This window comes from Prosopis cineraria, unplaced genomic scaffold (assembly GCF_029017545.1).
Source record: "Prosopis cineraria cultivar Desert tree isolate PC_DT_omini unplaced genomic scaffold, ASM2901754v1 PC10, whole genome shotgun sequence".
Lineage (NCBI taxonomy): Eukaryota > Viridiplantae > Streptophyta > Magnoliopsida > Fabales > Fabaceae > Prosopis > Prosopis cineraria.
This window is the reverse complement of record NW_026555341.1, coordinates 11194301-11217784: the sequence shown is the minus strand read 5'-3', so window position 1 is coordinate 11217784 and position 23484 is coordinate 11194301. Positions and strand designations below refer to the sequence as shown.

The 23484-nt window shown below is 34.2% G+C and overlaps 1 protein-coding gene across 5 annotated transcripts; it reads right to left on the bottom strand.

Moving 5' to 3' along the window:
- Positions 1-8123: 8123 nt before the first annotated feature.
- Positions 8124-23484, bottom strand: LOC129321998 (kinesin-like protein KIN-14B). 5 transcript variants are annotated; one of them, XM_054968028.1, is made up of 24 exons: positions 23026-23147; positions 22517-22904; positions 22142-22278; positions 21698-21784; positions 21304-21474; positions 21101-21207; positions 20746-20877; positions 20423-20601; positions 18645-18806; positions 18088-18179; positions 17201-17352; positions 16651-16824; positions 15992-16133; positions 14856-15049; positions 14170-14241; positions 13394-13449; positions 13076-13301; positions 12502-12693; positions 12182-12373; positions 11483-11833; positions 10641-10739; positions 9383-9523; positions 9146-9304; positions 8124-8889 (listed from the first exon to the last, which is right to left on the bottom strand). In XM_054968028.1, exons 3-24 carry the CDS (start codon positions 22227-22229, stop codon positions 8434-8436), a joined length of 3624 nt encoding a protein of 1207 aa, XP_054824003.1. In that variant the 5' UTR covers positions 22230-22278; positions 22517-22904; positions 23026-23147; the 3' UTR covers positions 8124-8433. The 5 variants fall into 5 exon arrangements, with proteins under 5 accessions (XP_054824003.1, XP_054824002.1, XP_054824001.1 ...); XM_054968027.1 differs by having other exon boundaries at positions 22142-22265; XM_054968026.1 differs by lacking the exon at positions 22517-22904 and having other exon boundaries at positions 14856-15048; positions 15991-16133; positions 22142-22265; positions 23026-23484.

Sequence of the window (23484 nt, the reverse complement as noted above, 5' to 3'; positions counted from 1 at the left end):
CACAAAAGTATAAGATAAAATTCCCTCAATTACCTCAAATCTTTGAGAAATCAAAGGTTTCACCCTTCAATTGCTCACTTTTAAAGTTTTCAAGAAGCTTGAATGATACCAATGGTAGTTACTCTACAAACGTTTACCATGCAAAACATCAATATCCATTTTTGAGCTATTTTTCACTAACACGTCATCGTTTCTTAATACTCAAGATTTATTCTTGACTCATGTAAAAGTACCCATAAGACTTTTTAGCTTCCTTTAACTCTCATTAATAACATTGAGCTCTTAAATGGTTATTAATGAAATCATATTATTTTCAACTACTATATTTATGAGAATTTTTGGACATTTAATGTTCTCCAACTATCAATCATCATAAAACCATAAATACCAAATTTACTTAGCTCAATCTACTCTTATTAACTCTATTTTAAGTCAATGGGTTCAGACCTATGGCTTCTATAAATCAAAAATTACCATTATTAATCAAACCTTAACTTTTACCATCAAGAAAATGGAAGAAGAAAGAAAGATTTAAGTAAAAAAGCTTACCTTTGGTGATTTTGAGCTCTAAATTACTCCTATAAGTTCGTTTCTTCAAGCCCTAGCTCAGCTCCTTCATTTTCTTCATTGTTCTCTTCCTCTTCTCTATTTCTCTTGTACAGATACGAAACTGATATATTAGAATTTTGGTGGTACACGGCATAAGGGAGCCCCTTGGATTCAAATCTGCCTATGTGCATCATGGCGGATTGATCACGTATTGCAGCATGTGGCACAGAGAGCAAATCTTTACCTTTTCTTCCTCTTTTCTTGCCCGAGTGGCCCGCCATCAATCTGAACCCACTTCTAAGGCTAAAATCACAACAATTACACCAAGTTAAGCTACTTTAGCCACACACCTCATTAATATACTTAATTAGTCTATTTAAGCTTAATTAACCTGATTTGAAATTAAGGATGTTACATAATCTCTCACGCGTGTTTTGGCTAGGGTAGTCTTAGTGTATAAACAATCCCAATATGTTATAGCCTATGATTTCCTATCAAATGAATAAGGAGGATATAAGGAAGGTGTGATCATACATATAATGATAAAAGGATATATAGCTGTTTGTATTATGACCCTAATGACACAAATCATGTGATGAGTCATGTTTTTATATGAACAAGTATTATTTCAATCATTATTCATAAGCATGTGTACTAGGAATGAGAATTTGAATTATGCTCTTGAACATGTTAAATGATCTAAAATTGATTATCTTTTTCACTTACATTTAAATTAATTGACATATATTAGTATGAATTAGATAGACCTTAGTTACTGAATGATTGTACTCATCTCACTATCTTCAATATTATAGCAACTAGCTTAAGGGAATCAGACAGAGGAAAACAACTAGTACAATTGTTATCCTATTAATAAGCCTCCTTTATTTTTAATTATTTTTGTGTATATTTTGCATAATATTACCAACTAGGGATAATTCAAATTGTGACTTACTTGCACTATAAATTTTGTTAAATTATATAGTTTTGTTAAGTTATTTTGAGAACTGGTCTGTGGAAATTGTGTTGAGTTGTGATTATCATTTGTGCATTTGCATATAGAGTTTGTAATTATCATTATACACATATTATTTTCCTCTATTGAGCTATTACTAATCATTTTTCTTTTGTAGGATTACTTCCATCCTTAGAAAGGAAAAATGGTTCAAACAAAAAACATAGCCGGTAATATCCCAACAAATATATCGAGGCAAGAACAAGTCTCAATAGAAGTTGAAGATGAGATGGTCCCAAATGAAGAAGAATAAGTAGAGTTAGGACAAGATCAAGAACAACCCATATGCTCCACAGGCAATGATGAGGTATTGCTCGAATTAAGAGCAATGAAGAAGAAATTGAGAGAAGACTAGATGAACATGATAAAATCCTTGTTAAGAAGCCTGATGAAGGGTGTAGTGGAATGATTAAGAAAGCTGAAGGGAACCATGAGAAGAAGAAATGTGTGGAGATTCATGAGGAAGTGCAAGGGCACAAAGATGATGAGTAATATGAGGAAAGTACGCCAAAGAGGCCAGCGCGTACAATGAGGCCAACTGAGAAAGGGCATGAGAGCTCCATTGATTATGTACTTAAGAGATTTATGAGACTAAATTCTCCTCATTTTGATGGTTCTATAGAGGACAGGGCTGAGGAGAAGTAGATTGACCAGTTAGAGACAATCTTTTTTATGATAACTTGTATAACTATGCAGCGAGTTCTCTTAGCCACTTTTATGCTAGAAGATGCTGACAAATAATAGTAGAAGAATGTAAAGCCAGCTAATGGCTTTTTATTAATATGGAAGGAGTTCAAGAGGAGGTTCTTTACTTACTGCTTCCCATCTACCTTTTGAGCTGAGAAGAAATATAAGATTCACCAACTCCAGCAAGGCAATATGAATGAGGAAGAGTTTATTGCCAAATTCAACAAGCTATCAAAGTATTTGACTTACCTAACTTACCTGAGACATCATGATGATAAAAAGTAGAAGGCCGAGCAATTCTTAAACAAGATGTGGCTTGAGTATAATAGGCAATCGGCAGCCTTTGAGATTACCTCTTTTGAAGTAATATGTAACAAGTTTCGGGACATTGCTAGATGTAACATCCTGAAAATTAAACTTTTGACAATTTAGTAATTGAGCATATTTAATTTAAGTAGGATTTATGTTGTGTGTAGTCAGAGAAGACTAATGAGTATTTTTAGTTGGAATTTCAAGTATAAATTGGGTCGAAAGTAAAATTAGATCAATTTGGCATCAAAAAGTAAAGAAAAATAAACAGAAAAGCCTCTGTGCCACGTGCTGCGGTGCATGCATGGTGCACTATGGCGCACAGGGCCAAGAGGCGCGAGACTGTCTTCTTTGTATCACATGTCACGATGCGTGGGGACAAGCATTAAGGATCACTGTACATGTTTTGCATAAATAAGTCACAAACTAATGCAAAAAATAGAAAGGAAAGAAGGGAAAAATGGAGGAGCTCTTCTTTGCTCTTCTAGGGCACGATTTTGGAGAGGATTGGAGAAGGTTTAAAGCTTCTAATCATCCAAGGTTAGGTTCCTAAACTTCTTTCCTCCATTCCTCTTCCATTGTTTCAAAGATTTAAGTCAGGGTCTAAATGGGGATGATAATTTTTAGTCCATATAAGTTATGAGTCCAAACCCATTGACTTAAATAGAATTAAGGGGATTGTTTAGAGTATTTAAACCTGATATTAATTATTTAAACCAAGTTGAATCTTTTAGGTCATGTTTGTTTACTAGGAAAAAAAATGAAATGGAATAGATTAAAAAAATAAAGGTAAAAATAAGATAATAAAAAAGGATAAGTAAGCATATTCATAAGAGGGGATAATTTAGTTTATAATGTTGGGAATCATGATTCATGAATTTTTTTGAGGTATGATGATTTCTATATTTATAGTATATATTAATAAATTTTTATCATGTTTACCATAGGAGAGTGGTGATTTAATTTATTTTTATCTTAATTTTTTTAATTTATTTCATTCCATTTCATTCTAATAATCAAATGTGACCTTATTGTAAGATTAAATCAAAGCTGTTGCTCCTTTTGTGAGAAGTCTTTTTCTTTTATAAAAATTACAATTCAATAATAAAAACAGTTTGATGTCTTGCTTCAAGAGATCACATTAATTAGCTCCACAACATTAATCCCCGCGTTTTTACACAATTTTCAGGAAATGCTTGATGTTAAAGACGGTCATTCTTATCATGTATAGATTTTATACTTATAAATTATTGTCAGTTATTTTTATAAAAGTTCTTGTTTTCAAAATTAAAGTCCTTCATAATGTACCTATCACCATCTCCGAATTCTGCTAAACACGCAGAGCCAAAATATGCTAGAAATCCTAGAACATTTGGTGAAGGAAGATAAAATGACAATTAAAAACTCTATAAGATCATTAATTGCAATTAGGATTTCAAATTATTGAAATCATAATAATGGATCATAGTTTTTACTTAGATTTAAAAACATGGATAAGTTTGCAAAATTGCTTTTGAATATTGACATTACTGTTATGAGTTGAGATTATTGTTAATCTTAATTGAAAAAAATCAAGATTTACATTTAGGAGTGAGATTAATAACCCATAATAGTAATTTCAATAATATCATTTCTTATTTTTCAAGAAGTTTACCTATGAATTGACAAGTATAAAAATTTACAAGTGATTGATTTCATATTCAAAAGTAATTTTGATGAATTTTTAAATAATTATTATATATTTATAAGTGCCTTTTGAAAGCTTTACAAGTGAATTTTAATTTTATATTAAGAAGTAACTTTTTAAAGTGTGTATCATGATTTTCTCAACTAAAATTAATAATAATTCCAATCCATTATAATAATTTTAGTAGTTTTTTTTTAATTTTTTAAGTGAAAGTAATTTTGTAAGCTCCTATATGTTTTTAATTCTAAATAAGGATGTGGTCCATTATTAAAATTTCAATAATTTGAAATCTGTAATTGTAATTAATAATCCTGGGTTCTTAATGGTCATTTTGGCAAAAGAATAGTATAATAGATGAGGCAGTCAGAAGGCGTGTGCGAGGCATGCGCTGGTCGGAGTTCGAGAGATTCAACGTTCGTGTCGAAGGAGGAGGAGGAGAAGGAGAAGAAGAAACATCCACGTGTCGGTTAAAGAAGAAGAAGAAGCAGCAACCAGATTGGACCGCCCTCCTTGGCCTCCCAGGTTCCATCTGGGGCAGTCGTTTCACCTGTCTCAGCCATGGGCCCCGCGAACTCAATTCCCCCTTCATAATTCTTGATTCCCCCTTTCCTACACATGCATATTTTATTACTTCTTCTAATCTACGTATTTTAAATGGAAAGTAAAGGTGTAAATTTGATCAATAATTATTTTTTAAAAAGTATTAGACAGCTTATAATATTAAGTGATATTAAATAAATTATCAACTTATAAAAATAGAACATTCAATAACTCACTGTTAATTTCACTTGACGGATATTATGTGAGGCTTACAAAAACACTCCATCTTAGCATGTGTAAAGGTGTAAATTTTATCACGAATTATTTTTTGAAGAGTATTAGGTAACCTCTATTATAAAATATTGATTATACAACATCTTTCCATTAATTTTCACCAAATACTTTTATTTTCAAACTTATAGAACCCACAATGCATCAATATCTACAATCTTAATACTTTTATTTTCAATCTCAACTCGAAAAAAAGAGATTTAAAGAGTTCTTATATGAAGATATTCATGAAAACGATGCCAATGAAGTAGAAAAATAATTCTTGACTAAATTAGGTTAGAATCAAGCTTTTCTCACGTATAGTAAAGTCAAGCTTCTACTTTATTAGTATTATCCTTGTGAATGTTTTCAGATGAAAACTCTTTGAACTTATTCTTCTTGAGTTGAGATCGAGAACGAAGGCAGATTTGAGAGATTGACACGTTACGAGTCTCATGAGTTTGAAAACAAATAGTGTTTGGTCAAAATTAATGGGAAAATATTGGATAGTCTATTTTTTATAGTAGAATTTATCTAATGCTCCTTGAAAAATAATTCATAGCTAAATTTACACATTTACACATACTAAAATAGAGTGCCACGTGTTATTTATGGGCCCACATAAGGTCTATCAAGTGAAATTAATAGTGGACTATCGGATGCTCATTTTTAAAAGTTGAGAATTTATTTCACATTACCTAATAGTATAAGCTATTTATTGCTTTTGAAAAAATAATTAATAATCAAATTTGCACCTTTGCTCTTAAATAAATAGATGTTTGAACAAAAAATCTAATAAATAAATAAATCATAATTGAGCATTATCCAACCGTTTCACACTTTATTCCAATATTAATGCTCTTCCCCCCCCCCCAAAGAGAAAAAAGCTTTCTGGTTTTACATAATTAACCAAACCTAACTTTCTAGAACTTGGCTCTCTTCTTATTAGAATATTTATAAATATTATGAATTTATATTAATTAATTAAGCCTAAATAAATTAGTTTTTATGATCTTGTGTGGATCATAATAAGTGGACCACACAAGAACAAAGGCTCAATCTACAACTCTATAACAATTAGTTATTCTCTATCTCTTAACTGACTGGATCAAGAATAATGTGAGATAATTAATTAATTAAAAGTGGTTACTGATATATTATATAAGTTGATCGATTGATAACCAAAACACGATATTTTCACTTTTTTCATTATTTTTGAACTCTCTAAAAACTATAGGGGCTCTAATGGATTGCGTATCTGTCTATACTTGAAGTAATTGAGGTACTACAATCAGTTATGGATTTTTCAGGTACGCACATTACTTTACTTGAATTTTATTTGATTTATATGAATTGAGATATTAAAGTTAATATGTGGTACCAAAGCATCCACTCCATTGTCCCTTTTTTATACATTTTAATTATTGAACAATTCAAATTTAATATTTTTAATTTTTATTTTTATTTTTATTTACTAAAATAAAAACTATTCATGCTCATTCTGTCCTATGATAATTAACAATTAACAAAATAAAATGAACAGTTACCAATTTTATTGAGCTGTCTTTCAATGTCTAACTTTTAAATTCAAGGTATCGAGGCTTTATATATTCTTGTGGTCTTATTTAAGTCACTTCTAATATATTTTACTAGAATAAAAAATCAAACTTATTAACTTTTTCTTAAAATTTAATAAATTCTCAACTTTATCCTTATTAAATTTAAATACTTTAATAATATATTTTCTCTCTTCAATATTTAATAAAGGGTAAAAAGAAAAATTTGTATTAAAAATTTAATTAGATAACTTATAAATGAAATCAAAAAAAATTTTACTTTCATGCCCTACAAATAGAAATAAAAGGAATATGTAGGCAATGAACAGAAGAGGTACGTCAAGCTTACTTGTATTTTTGATGAATAAATTTGTCAAATTTTGAATTGACTAGTTTAGTATTTGGAAAAATTGCAATAAGAGAATTTAAGAGCCTGTTTCATTTTATAGAAGTTACAAATACATTGAAATCATTTCTAGTCTTTGGCACACTTAAACGATTTTTACACCAATAATACCAAATGTGGGTTGAGATTTGAACGTCAATTTCTGAAAAGGATTTGACTTTTAATCAAACATAAATTCTTAAGATTGTTTATCATAGTTTTCCCCAAACACAAGCCAAAATGCTAGGAGGCTTGGCATGGAGTTTGAAACAGCTCATATTATTCATAACTTGTTACAATGGCCCTTGCTATAAATTGATACTCACATCATTGTTTCCATGTAACGGCTCCACAGCATCTTGGGTTGACCTTGAGAAGAGAATTTTTGTTATTAAATAAAAAACAATATATACTAACAATTTTTATTCAGTGTTTTTATATTTAAGGATATAAAATATATTTTAATCCACAAAATTATTTTTCAATTTAAGAAACTAAAAGTTTCATAATATAAAATTTAGGGACAATCTTTTCAAGTATCACACTGAAAAGAAGTATTTTATAAATGTTAAGTATTGATGCTTTAAAAATATCTTCATAATTAAATTCCCTTGACCCAAAACAAAGGAATTTATATCCTTAAAAATTAGTATATTATTTTGAAAAATAATGTCAACTTTCTAGAAAAAAATGTTAAACAAACAAATTAAACCTTTTCAAAAAGTTGACTTTCTATTATTTATACCACGTACTCACTATAACAATGCAAGAAAAGTCACCAACATTCGGTTCGCAATTCTTCCCGTTGACTTGAACATCTTCAATGATGTTGAATCAAACAAATACTCTCACTTAATATCGGGCATACATGCAAGTTGCAACACTATCAGTTTTTTTTAAAAATAAAAAATAAAAATTCAAACGATAAATTTGCAAGTTGCAACACCATCGTTAAAATGCCCAAAAAGATGGGAATTACTAATCTTCTCCTGAAACTTCAATTTCTTCTTTTCTATTTGCTACCTAATTATGACTTGCGCGCTAAATTGCATGAATGTATATATTAAATTGGGAGAACAATGTCCCGTTCATCAGCAATAACCAGCATGCATGTACAGACAATCATCTTTGATATTCCGCCGGAGCAATAGAGCACTTGATTTCTATTCAAACATATTTGTATCTGATGAACATATTTACAGGTTGCTTAAGAAACACAAACATCGACTTAATTATCACTCCCAGGCAAAACTGAAATAACTACCACTAATACACAATAACACGTGTAGGCAGAATAACTGTTACAATGTATATGGATTGTCCCCCAAATAATCTAGCAAACGCAACAGGCTGACTTGCAAAGCCACGCAACCAAACCCCAAACAACATCAACACAGCTATAATTAATTTCACCATCAGCTTACCCTTTTATGGGTCATGTTCTAACATCTTTCAGCACACCCCCTTTTTCAAGCTCTCTAACCAGATCCTTTAGGGATGGAACCTTCATAGCCAAGGTCCGGTAAAGTCTAGAATACCGTGCTCGGGTTCCATCTGCTGTCCTTGCTAAGGCAAGCAAGCTAAGAGCTTCAGGTAACTCGGCAAATACTTGTTTCATTTCCTCCAAGCTCATGTTTTCCAAAACTGACGGTCTAGGGGCAACCCTCACGATCTCACCACCTCTCGGTTCTTGAACTCGAGAATCCGCTTTTATGACTAGTTCTGAATTTGAATTTGCTCCACATTTGATTATAAATGTGGAGGAAGTGCCTGTGTTAAATTGGAGGACATTCCATTGTGCCACAACAGTTTCGGATCCAGACCCCAGATCTGCTGAAGGCTTGTGAGCATGCGATAGATCTTGAATGCTGTCATCAACTTCAGGAATCGACTGCATTGTTAGACAAGAGAGAAGGGAGATTTAGGATTCACAATACACGGCGAAAGATGAAACCCAGGTGTCTAATAATAAAGAGTTGCTTATGTATCTAGTAAATTCATTCATGGGTCAAATAGGTTCAAATGTTTGAAGAGATTCAGGGACATAACATCAAAATTTTGCAAAATTGGGTGTGACACATGGCCCGCCACTACATATATATATATATAAAATACAATCCAGCCCCACAGGTAAACACATTGCATACCTCAACCATGCCGCGAGCACCTGCAATGTGACTCTCCGCGCATAGATGATCAATTTCAAGAAGCGAAGGCATCCGTTGTGTCAATTCATCCAGAGAAGCAAGCATTGCCCTTTTCTTACTTTTGCTCACAGCACTCAGCGTAGAATTTATCGCCATACCCTGTTCAACTAACCAGTTAAAATTCTGATAACATTAAACTCAAATTTTAAAAACAATTTTGAACAAGAAAACTAGAACCTTGATTTCTTTCAACATGCCGTCAAGTGAAATGAGAGATGCTAATCGTGCATCTTCAGCTGCGGTAGAGGGATTTTGAATAGGTGAACCACCATCATCCAATGTCAATAAAGCGGCGTCGCTTCTCATTTGTTGCAAAATCTGATTTAGACGAAGAAAGCAGTGCGGAGGATGATCAGTAGAAACGCATGCAAGAAAAAGAACACATTCTTGTATCAAAAGAAGAAAAGGAACGCATTAGAAATTTTTTTCCCATTTGTTTTCACTGGACATAAACTACAGAATTCATAAAGGATGGAAATTGAACAAATACTATGAGACATGCATTCTCAATGATAAGTAGTCATAGACAGTTCACTGAATGAAGCCTAACTCTTTACACCGAGATAATACAGACACGCCAACATGAGAAATTTTTCAAGACCTTATAAGCATTATAAGAAAAAGAATCTACGAATATCCTGAAAGACGAAAATACTAGAATTTTCAAGAAGATATGCAATAACAATGGGATTTTATATTTCTAGTATTCAGCTAGCAAGGAGTTTCTTCGACACTCAAAACAGATTGGAAGGGAGTGAACGACTTAAGTAATGTTATTTCCTTTCCCTTGTGCCGCATTAGTAGGAAAGCAAGGATCTGGTATTTCAGTATATCAGCAGTGCTACAGAATGAGCACTACTAATAGGCTACAGCCATGGCAGGGTATTTTATCATCTTACACGTATTCCTCTTTGCCATGGGGGCGAAAATCAATTAAAAAGTAAGAAAAAATAGCCAAGATTATTAATTGAGAGCTGCAGTGTAATAATCAACCTTTAAAGCTTGGATCTTATTGAAAAAATGCCATTCAGACATACGATAACTTGCCTCCATGAGTTCTGTATCAGTACGTGATGAAAGTTAAATTTCAACAATGAGAGTCTACCTAAGGCATGCATTAAAAAAAAAAAAAAAAATTTAGTTTCCTGTTTTTGCTAATCAGAAATATTCCTTGACAATTTACCAAAGTGAAAACAAAGACTGCATAAAGGCCCTTTAGTTTCCATGAATTATGATTTCAGATTCTGGCTACCAAAAAGTAACAAAAGGGGAAATTCTTGCATTTTATATCTTCCTCTTTAGCCATATAAAGATGCCCTCCAGAAGCACTGAGAATATACATTCAAAAATGAGTTGATGCTTTATTTCACGATGAACTCTTATAGGCAAATAAAAGCTAATATAATACAGTTACAGGTAAACAAGCATATATGACCTTTCTTCTTTTGTGATCAACGGATTCAAGAGCTGAACGCAACTTGGATACTTGTCCTGCATCTTCCGCCTCTTCTGCAGCCAAGGTACCAGCAATATCCTGAAAATTAATGTCCAAAAGTATACCCAAGATATTATTCAATTAAGTAAAAGAAACAAGTGAAATAGGAGTCCTGAATGTTTCATTTAAGGAGAAACATCAACACCATTTAATTAAATTCAAGTAGCCATGGTAAATTAAAGATCTCTTGAAGGCAGTAACTGAGTAACTTGAATAGAACATTTCATAAGGCTGGTTTGTAGAAAAATAATTTCGCAATTTAATTAGCAACTTTTGGCTATTACTGGGTTCCAATAATAACGTCAAAAAAATAAGGTAGATGGTAGCATAACAGGAGAATATATATATATATAGATATATAGATGTGTGTGTGTGTGTGTGTGTGTGTATGAACATTCAATCAAGAATTATGTAAAGTATACTTTCAGGTCAGCTGGTCAGTGAAAACATATTTCATTTTCCTCAAAAATGAGAGAAAAGAAAAATGAAAATAACTAGATTAAAAATAAATTCAAACCTGAACCAGTCATTCAAGAATCATGCCTAGACTGTTTTCACTGAATATCTCAATTTAAATAAATTTCTAAATTCAATATTGTATTCCCATGATTATTAAATATGTGGGTTGGACCTTTCATTAGGCATGCCTTGTGACACCTAGCTGCAGACAATTGTATAAAATGTGATGAAGGCAACTCTTCAAGGTTTCCTTAAGAATTCAAGAAAAGATTAGTGAGTTCATTCTGAAGAGTCAATCAAGAATAATTTTACTTTAGGCCAACCTTCAAATGCTGCAGTTGAGAAGTATATAGACGTTTTGTATATTCAAATAAAAGCTGCCCAAGAGCATCAGTTTGAGGAGGCAGTGCAGCACCAAGTCCAGCCATCCAACCATCCATGATTGCGGTGGAAAGAAGCTCCAACTGACCAGTTGACCCTCCCAATGCATCATTGCCACTAACAGAGAGAAATTCAAAGTTCTCAGCAAGCCAGGATCTAACTTGGCGCTGCAGCTCACCTGCTGGAGTATGTACAAATAGTGCAGCAAGAGCCTTGTTCTGAATTGCAAAACTTCTGGCTTCCTCAGTTATTTCCCTTAACTTTCCACCAGTTACCTGCTGTCTCCAGGTCTCCTGTACATAATTCCCCGATAAAAATTGCATAGAGAGCAAGGTGAAAGAAAGACAAATCTATAGGACCCTAAAGTTCAAACAATGAAGATTCCCGGCCAGTATAGTGCCAGAAAAGAAATACAGGAAAAAAAAAAGAAATCATGAATTACAAGAATGAGTGATAGATCATCAAATTTTGATGAGATTGAAAATAGTTACTCTTCGACGGAGTTCAAGTTCAAAAGGAAGTCCCAGGAGAGTGCATCTTCTTTCCTTAATAGTCTTGTATTCCAGTCTAATTGACCTTGAGGTCTTCTGTATGTTTTACAAGTGCAGTGAAAAGTTTGAAAAGATCATAAGGGCATCTACCTGATCAATTCCGCGTATCTTCAATACAACAGTTGAAAATTTGGATTTCTTCTCTGGCTTTAGATTCACTTTAAATCCTTGAATTTGCTCATCAAAATATTGCACCGGACATCTTCCAGGACTGCTTGCCCTGCTGGAACTTCTACTGCGTCCAGTATTAGCTTTTTCTAGGAAGCACTCAACTGCCAAGACCTTCCAAATCAACAGGCAAGTATGACCAAGTTAAACGTCAGAAATGCCCTAGAATAAAACTAAAAAAAACATACTGTGTGAAAACCACATCAGAACATGAAAAAGAAAAAACTCCACTTGTTCATCACCTTAATTGATTGTAACTCTGGGGATTTTGCAAGCAAAGATCTTATATACAGGATTCTGACTCGGGAAACAAGCATGGTGTCCATTACTCTTTTTGGTTCCATTTTCCGGATAAAATAGAAAACAGCATCCCTAATTTCAGCAAGTATCTCATGTTCTCTAGAGGCACCAGCTTTGATGACGGCAGCCAGAACCTGACATTTTAAAGAATGCACCTAATAAATTTCAAGCCTGAAGTGAATATTATTATGCTGCAATTTGAACTTGGTCAAGGCAATTTATAAAGATGCAAGGTCATCAAACTCACTAAAAGTCAGACAAAACTTTTTGAAGCATCCTTGTCATTTTATATTGTCATGTGAGAAAAATATTAAAATTCAGAAGTTACAGAATTTCTAACGTTTCACACAAAAATAGAGGAAAAATTTTGAAATAATACGTGAAAGATCAGGATTTTGAAAGCAATAACCCTCCCCCAGCTGGGATAAAACAGCATAAAATGAAAAGGGCAACATTTCTGCATGTAAGAATACATCGTTTCAGCCAACTAAACAATAAATCGTGCACCCTGCATACCAGCATCAATAGCTTGTTCGCACCATCAGAAATGGCAGCAAGGCCTTCATACTGATCAGGATCGAAGTCATTCAGTGCAGCATTTAGATATTCACCTGCTGGGGTTGACTTAACTTTCTTAGGATCAGATTTCACCAAAGAAACTGTGCCGTCATTCTTTTCTATGGTCAAAGGTGAAGGAAGAGCATCCACAGATCGAGCTCTAGTATTGTTACTGATCTTAGTCCTGTGCCATGCCAAAAAGAATAAAGCCAATAATCAAATGCTTATAGACAAAAGAGAAGTAACAGATTTACAAGAAATATAATAGAATTATACCTCCCTATATCTTGAGGCTGAGCATTATCTGATCCCATGGATAATGGACTTGACAACTGAAGATAAAGTGAAAAAAATTTTAAGATCCAGAATCACCGCATAGACCTCAGATGCATGACTATCAATATAAAAACTAATGGCAGTGCAATTTTGTTTGGTTATCTATCCCAGTTTCAGGTATATGTTACCATAAGATGCTGATTCAGGGAAACCATGCAAACCTTCATAAAATCAGAAATAACAACCTCTCCTGTTAGATTCATACAGAAAGAAACCAGTCTACTAATTAACAGCTTCATATCAAATAGTAACATTTCTTGGCCATTCTGTTTCAGTTCTTGGGAATGCATGCACAATCGATGGATAATATTGTATTATACTCCCTCCAGTCCTATATGTATGTCGCCTTCTAGAAGCAATTCATGGTCCTTTTTATAAGCCAATTTGCATTAAAAAGTGGATCGTTAATTACTTTCTTTCAATTTTACCCTTTTCACAATTTTCTATGAGTAGAAAGTAAAAAATTGCTAGAGAGAGAAACTGTTTTTAAAGAAATTTCTTTCTTTTTTAGACAATATCAATAATTTAATTACCTTTTCTTGATTTTGGTAAAGTAGTTAGAAGTAACTTATAAATAAAATCGAAGGGAGTACAAGCTAAAATGCATAAAAAAACATTTAACAAAAAAAAGAGGGAAAGAAAAAGAACAATCTTCTTCATACAATGCAGATTGATGTAATGGTTGCCCAAGTTATTCCTGTATGAAGTTTGTCTACCTGAGGTGACCCGCCCAAAGATGATTTCCCAGTAAACCTATCAAACAATTTCTCATTTTCTTTATGCAACCTCTGCAAAACAGCAAATTAGGCTTGTTAGCGAAAGATAATGAGATTATAGTAACCATATCAAAATCCCAAATAATTACATAATTTACCAACATAAAAATTAAGAACTTACAGATTGCATCTGTTTTGATGAATGGTCCCTACTTGGGCATAACTATGCAAACATTTACAACCTAGAAAGTTTACTAGAAGATACAAACCAAAGTGTCAAGACAATACTTCTTGGTTGCATTTTTAGCTATCCTCACTTTTTCCCCCAATGCATGTATGAATAGGTCCCAGATGATATGGTCACACAGATAATTTCCCCTAATTAGAAATAGTCAACCCACAAGCTGACCAGACATTTATTCAAATATATCCTCATTTCAACACTTTTATAGACTTCATTGTTTTTTTGAATCAGAGGTCCGACTTCATTGTTTCAACTGTACTCAAAATGCACCCCTTTCTGTTCACTATTTTGTGCCAAAAAGATGTACAAAACTATTGCTATGGTGTTATGATAGGCGTGTACTTAGCTAAACTACATATTCTGCAAAATTAGACAAAAGCAAACCATTTATCCAATAGGAAATGGAAGGCTACTGCAATCAAACTTGTCAAGTATGGCAAACCTCAATCAGAGCATCACGTTTCTTGAGTTCCTCTTCCAGTTTCCTGGTTACAGCAGAAGAATCCACACCATCACCAGCTGCTTTAGAATTGGATGAAGCTCCAGATTCTGGCTCAGTGACAAATGTTGATCTATCTTCACTGGATTTAATGGCTTCATGTAATTGTCTTTCAAGGGCTTTAATCTTATCCTGCATGAATGTAGAACAGAGAATACTTGGATAACCCGGCAAACATGCAGAAAGAAATTGCTGATTGAGCTAATCGTGTGCTTAGATGGATGGCAAGGGATGGAATGGAATAGGCAAAATGGATACACTATTGCATGGGAGTTTTTTGTTAAGGATGAAATGGAATGACAAAAGAAGGAATCCAAGACACCACCATGGCATCCAAAACCTGTATTCCTCGAGACTGGGGGGTTTAGGAAGGAATGGAATGGATAGGTGATCTGATCATTGTTAGACTAGTAGAAAATTACTATGCTGTATATAGTAATGTATAGCATCTAGATTCACTTTTGGCTAGGTTCATTGTAATTTTGTGTTATCATCATACCTATGTATTCTTCATTGTTTGCAAAAAGATATCTGCCATATGGGCAAATCACCCAACACATTCTCCCATTATCTTTCTCAAAAAGCTTTACATGGTATCAAAGCCTGGGTTGATCTAGGAACTTTTGAGTCACAATGTAGTAATATTCTACCACTCTATTACAATTAAATCCTCTTTCACTAAAATCTTCCTTGAATCAAGCTCTTGCTTAAAGGGATTAAGAGTAAGAAAAACAATTTATAAGTCATTTCAGTCCATTAGTGACTCTCTCCCTTACCTTGTTAAACTCTCAAACAAAGGAATGGCACACAACTATTTTTGCACTCCTTGCCTTTCCATTCTATCTCATTATCACATACAAGGCAAAGAATCCCAGAAAAAAAAAATTAAAAAAATAAGTAATTTTTATATTTATCTCACTTAAAAAGGTAATATCCTTCTTTGTATCATCAATGTTTTTAGCTTCAAAATAGAACATAGAAGCACTTGTTAACATGCTAAACAAATAGAACTTGACAAACAAATCAGGAACTACTGAACTACATAGAATATATTGTGTCAAATATCATACACAACCTGCAACTTTGGATGGTTGAATCTTGCTGTTGGATCTGCAATTTTTGATCTTGTTCCAACTGTAACAGCTGAGCAACTTGACTTCCTAGCAGGGAATTTTGTTCCTTCTCAATCTTATGCTGATCTGCTAGCATAATATGCTCTGACTGCAGCACATAAAAACAATAAATTGCTCATCAACAAGCTGCACTTAAGCATCATCTTATGTTCAGAGCTCACAATCAAGTATTGACACAGGGTTTGTACAGTTTGCAAAGAATCACATGGGTCATTTCTCATGGAGTAAAGTATCTATTTTCAAGTCTCAACAAATTATATATGGCACTAATTTTTGGAGTAAAAAAAAAAGAAAGAAAAAGAAACATGATGGGTCAAGATGAAGTAGACAAGATAATTAATATCCATCCTGAATCCTGATGACTTAAATAAATATCACTTAATACACACGGTGGACCTGACAGTTGTTACAATCTCTGGCTGTAAAATAACCACTCAAGATACTCAGTTGCAGCATAAATTTTCTCCTTCTAACATTATGTAGCATGAAATTAACATGGAACTACCCAAAAGACCAGCATAATTCAAGCATGCCATGCAGAGTAAGAAAAATTATAAAATCAATAAAAAAGCCATAGATAGAATTCAAAAGCTATCCCAAACCACCTTTAAATCTGTCTGCAATGCAGAAGAAATTTTCCGTGCTTTCTGCACTTCATTGAATAGTAAGACACACTGATCATTAGCATCTTTAATTGATTGCTTAAGCTCCAGTCCCTCATGTTTCAGATCATGGATTTCTTTCTCCTTCTCATACAACTCTTTGCGTGCATCATTTGCCTATAATAACCACAGCAAAGTAAATTCAGATCTTATAATGGGAAATAGAAAACTGTCATCGTGAAGGACCTTGTCAGAACTCAGAAGGGATCAATGCCAAACCAGATATGAATAGCCCTTACATTATGTATGTATACAGCTTTCTATCTTTACTCAAAACAAATCCTAGTTCAGTCTTAATGAGTCCCAAGATGGGGTTGGTCCACACCACAACATGCCTATCAACATAAAGTTATGACTTCAACTTCTAAAAATAAAGATTTTAAGTTGCTGCCACAAATCCTCAAACTGATGAATATAGAACAGATCAAAGATGGCTACAAGTTGAAAATAAAATCCATTTCCAAAGAAGGGAAAGGGTTGAAGAAGAACTTACAATATCTCTCCACTTCTTTATAGCATCTCGATTTCCTAGGCTTAATACAGAATGTCGAGCTCTAGCAGAGAAATTGAGAGATGATAAAGTCTCAGATAAATTTGAAAGATTTGGACACACGTTTACAATCATAAGAGTTTTTGAACTCCCACCTGTAATAATAAAAAAAAATTGCACGTAAAAGAATTGAAATATTGTATCTGGAACCAATCTGAGAACTATTCAAATCTTGAAAACTTGACAAGTATAATCCCATTGAATCAATTCTCTTGGCAGCAAGGGAAAATGGAAACCATAATTATTGATGATAGATACAAGTAAATCATCTCAATGCCACTTTACATTTATACCCAAGATTGTCTACCATACACAGGGTAGGATACAGGAAACTTTGGCTAAGTATAGTTCACAATTGTCAAAGCTTCAAGAGATGAACCCCTCAATTTACTGGCACGGCAGCACCATATTAGGCTAAACAGTATACCCTAATGGTGGACTGGAAGATGCAAGTTCCACAGTATAAATCCTCGATGATCCAGAGTCTGGCTAGATTTCCCTTTTACTTGTCCTGAATAAATTACTGCTTTCTAAAAATGATGGTTAAAAATTTAGTACTAACAGAATTATCTTAACCCAATGTGGATTAATTTAAAAAAAAATCCCATCACAAGAATAATATGAATTACAGAAAAAGGGCAAAATAATTATGTAATGGCTTGATATTTGATAGTTCATTTGCTCCATGTAAAAATTGTGAATGCATTGGCATCGTAATGGTTACAGACAAACTTTTGTTGTTCCCTTTACAACAATAAAGTTTTTTCTAATTACTCAGACAAATGCTACCATAAGAATATACATAACAGAAGAAATGAGAAAATTAATACCAAGTGAATCAGCAAGCAATCCTGTTAGCACTGAATTTTCATATGGAATGACATCCTTCTTCGATGTCAAAGAAGACAGAACATCTCCCAAACTGCAGCAACATGTTAAAATACAGCAACATGTTAAGTAAAGAAATTTTTAACACAAAAACACAGCAGTAACTTTAACAAGAAATCAGACAGATAAGCATATGGGAACAGAGAGGACAGGAAGATCAAAACTGGAAGTGAGTTTCAGATTTATGATAAAAAGCAATACCTTTTACTGCCTCAAGAGAAACACAACCACAACTAGTTATCAACAACCAACTATTTAAAGTAATGTTTCCCCAAGCAGAATCAGAGATATTAAAAGAACATTGCCGAACTTAGTAAAAATAACACCACAAAATAACTAAAGGTAACATAAAAGAAGCATAAGCGAATTAACATGCCTGATAATAGGCTAGACATTCCCCTGGTTAAGTTTCAAGCAGGCAAATAATGAAAAGAAAATTAATGAACTAAAACAACATGCTGAATTCACCTAAAAAAGGAGACAGGGAAAAGAGGCATACGCTGAAAGTGACTTCATAACATGAAGCAAATCTGTCACACGTTCCCCACTATCATCTTCTGTTATTAAACCTTCACTTCCAGCCAAGTCAACAAGAGAAAGTTTGCTATATGAGTTTTCATCAGTGATCAAATTCTTACATAAAATGTGTACGGTGACAATCCTGTCAAGGTAGAACATGAAATCCATATGACTGAATTAGTGTGAGCACTCACATAAACATTACAAAGATTAGAGACTAGGTTACAACCTTTTGTGTAATAAAATACAAAAACTGCTTCTAGTTAACATTAAGATTAAGATGTAATTTATCTTTAACATTATTTCCATGTTTCCAACAATACCGATAATTTGTTTTGTTAAGCATTCTTAAATGTTTTTAACCCAAAAAAGATATCATGTCTCATGAATGAATGAGAAATGAGAGAAAAGGATACCATGGTCTTCAAAGGAAAAGTGAAGGCAGGTAGACAAATTAAAAATAAAAATAAAAGTTAACCAGACTCATCAAATTACCTTGGGAACATCAAATCCGTAACACCTTAATGAAACCAAGAAAATGATCCAGTTCAAATGTACTTGAAATGTACAAACTCAGATTATCCATATCTCCTATTTAATAAAATCAAAAACATGCAGAAGAGGAAGGATACCCAATGGGTCCCAGTGATTAGAGTGTTTTCTAGAAGATATAGACAGGGGAGTAAGAGAAAAGTAGGTGGCGTGGAAGTTTATGTAACTAAACTTGACAGCAAGTATGGAAGTAGGGAACAAATGGAAGATAGACAAGTGAGGCTAATAAATTCATTTAGAGAGGCTCTTTTGGGGATAAAATGGGAGAAGACGGAGAGGGGATGGCTGGATAAGGAAGAAGGAAATAATCGGGGCATCTTGGAGAGAGATAGCTTGCAAGTCAAAGGCCTAGTATTTATCTTTATTGCATTCCTTTGCCCATTTCAAATTTGCTTTACAGTGTTTTATTGCTGCATTTTTTTTTTTTTTCTAGTAGTGCTGCTCTGAATCTTTTTCATATAAACAGTTGATTGCTTCTAAATACAACAGGAACCAATTGACCCAGACTTTTGGGAGAGACATAATCTAAAAGCCAGCTCGTAAGGTTTGAAGAGCCCAAGATCCACATAAATCCCACATTGGAATCCCATATTACCAATGTGACAATGTCTGACTCAAAGTCCTATACCTGACAGTGGGTCCTAATATTCCACCATGCTTAATGGTCCACAAAACCATACGAGCAGGTTTTGTGCTAGCTTTCTAGCCTCAGGCTAACGTTGTAATACCAATATCACCATCTAAGTAGCACAATTGCAGCTGGAAATAGTGGAAAGCTTTAATACCCCATCACTAATTCATGGGGTTGGAGAGCCCAAAGTTCATATAAATTTCACAATAGAATCCCAAACTTCCAATGTGGGGCTCAAGTCCCATACCTAGCAATTGGGTCAAGAGAACTTCACTAATTGGCTTGGTCTAATCAAAAGCAAGCCAAAGCCAAAAATATTTAATAAGGCAGATTAGGACCAACAGACCAAAAATTCCTAATAATTTTGCTATAAGTTTAACGCACCTGCATTGAACAGCAACAGACAAAGCTGGTAAAGAACAGGTCAGCCTTTGTTTATATTATTGCAGTATTGCCAAAAGTTATGCTGGTGAAAGCATGTTACATAGATGTTTACCATGCAATGTAAAACAGGAAAAATAAAGTCACAGTATACTTCAATCATCAATAATGCGGGCAGGGAACTCGGACCATACAAATGAGAGACATTAGACTTCAATACATCATTTCCACGACTCTCAAATGCAGCTTTCAATGCCCTAGAAAACTCCACAGGGTTATTAACTTTTTGCTGCACCAGTTCAACAGAACATTCTGTCGATCCTAAGTAAAGCTTGGGCATGCTTTTCCCCATATCCAGTAGCAGGTCCCTGGTCTGCAAGCACACGAGAAAAAACCATGAAAGCCTTGACAATCCTATCTCAGGAGGGAAAAAAAAGAAAGAAAGAACCAAACCACAATAAAAAAAAAGAATAAGGAAAAGGAAAGGAGAAAGTCCCAGGTGACAAGAGAAAGAGACCTGTTCATTATAGAGCTCAAAAACTGTAACAGAGAATTCATATAGAGAAGTGCAAGTGGAATCTGAGTTGGCTAAATCAAACAATTCTTCAAAACAACGAGCATACAAACCTCGATCATAGCTAGATCCTTCCTGCAAAAGAAGAATGACATCAATAAGCAATTCATGAGGCAAAAATTATTGTATCAAGAAGTAAAAGAGCGTTTAGAAAATAATTTATCATATAATGGTCATAACAACCGTCAAGTCAACATTGAATTCAAGAGCCTCATCCAGCTTTTTTTCACTTTTGAAAGGGAGGGGCAGTGATCTGCACAGAGACTGAGCGAAAGAAAGATAGAAAGAAAAAAACAACCATTGTGTGTGCCTTTCCAGAGTGGGTTTGTCCATAAGCAAATAATGAAACATTATATCCATCCAAAGCTGACTGTACCAGAGGCTGAACGTCACTAAACAATTCGGCTGTAAATAGAACAAAAAAGGTTACATACACAAAAACACAACTTCACCAGGGTTTGCAAACAAAAATGATAGTAATAAAAGACAAGATGATACCACCTTGTCCAACATGAGGCCCATACACTCGATCAAGTTCAAAATCTTTCTTGGAGTTGGACAACGATTCATCACCAGTATTTACACGGATGGTACAGTCATCTGGAAATTCAACAGCTGAGGGCCCTTCATATTCAAACAAAGGTCTTGCACGGCAAAATATACGAATGTTTCCTGCAAATAATGATATTACTATTCATTTTTGTAGTTATATAGATACTTTCAGCTGAGTGAAGTTATATATTTGGACATAGGTAAAATATAAAAATTCCATTATCCACTTACCTTAAGTTCCAGGTAATACATGACATCGTGAAAAGTAAAATCCGTCAAACAAAGAAAAAGTAAATATAGGGACGTTACCACTAATAAAGGACAACTCCTAGATAGCAATTACCTTTAGATGTCAATAAGTCGTTGAATAATCTCCTCTTCTCATTTATCAACAGCGATATTCTTGCTTCAGTTTCAAGGGCAGCTTGGTCTAATATTCACATAAGGAACACAGAATAAAAAAATTAACAGAAAAACATCAGCAGAATAGCTATTCTAAGAACAGATGAGATCAACGTAAGAACTTTTAATTTTCACACAACTTCCTCCACATAAGGAAAAAAATATATCTGAAAGATTAAACCGCCACATTTATTTCCACATAACATTAAGATTCAACCATTTAGGAGGGAAAAATGACTTGAAACATAACTTTACAGAACAACTTTATGCTGCCACTGAAATCAAATGACCAAATCAAACACAAGACTTGACAGGAAAAAAGATTAATCCTAAAAACTTCTGTGTGTCTACCACAAAACTTTAGCTGTGGCAAATAAATTCTTACCTAGCTTGCGGGTTTTGCCAGAAAGGACACCAAGATATCGAGTAACTCGATCAAGCTTTGCATTGGAATATTCCTGAAGTTCACCCATTTCTTGTCTCAACTGCAAGTAGTCTTCTCTAGCAAGCTGTGCAAAATATCTGATGTGATTGTTAAACTAGACATAAATATAGCATGATCCACAAACGATCTGCTAGGACACATGTCAAAACAACCATTCAAAGCAATACGAGTTGCTTGTAAGAATACACTTGTAATTTTGATAGCATAAAAGATATTCAAAAGTAGCCTCTTCTAGCCAGCACAAGACTGAATCCCAAGTGAAATTAATAATTAATAAATAAATAAAATAACTATAGTACTGAATCTTATACGTACATGCAATTGCTGAAAGAGTCAGCACCTAAAATTGCATACAAAATGCTATGACGCTGACTTTATTAAGCATTCCATGAGAATTGATGGCAGAGGATATCTTCATTCCTTACTGTCTACCTTCCACATCCCGCCGCCCAACACTGTTTGCATGCAAGTGGAAGTGGCACGGTCCCAGAATTCCATCATCTAATGCACACTAATTTCTCAGAATAATTTCGTTGGCGCGGAACCGACATTACCCAGATATTACATCGCACCTAGTGGAAGGTAAAGCTAAAACTAACTCGCAGCATGCAGTCCAAATTCCTCACCGTAGTAATCATATATATGAAACCGGAAGTCTCCTCTTATCATCACTGATAACCACCACATCTCATGAATACAGGCACTGCCATAAGAACAATGGCATTGAAGTAGGAACAACAGAAACCTCTCCCCAAAAGTAAGCCTTCATATTTGAACAAGAGAAATAAGAACGACACTCTATACATGGAAAGAAAACACATTACCTTGACTTTATCTCTCAATCGCTGGACCTTGGATGCCATGGAGAGTCTGGAGAGCTCGGAATGTGGAAGAACCGAGGACGTCGAGATGGAGTACCTCCTCGTCAACGGTGAAGTAGGTATCCGATCGTCACGGCCAAATGAAGGCGGAGGCGACGACTTCCATGGCTCGAACCCACCCACATCCCAACTCCACCGGTTCTTTTGTTCCGCCATAGGCTTGCTCTGTGAGACCCTGAGCTCTTCCCGCCGAGCCCAGTCACTGCTGAGATTTCCTCTAAATGTAGAATGATAGAGTATACATTGAAAAGTCAAAAATTACTCAACGATTCCTATAACAAAACTACTCAGTCCCTGAATTTTTCTGTCATCTCTTGGCACTGGCTGTGCTTTTCCTCTTCTGAGCTCAGAGATGGAACAGGACAGGAGGGAGGATGAGGCTGGTTGAGTTGCGTGGACAGA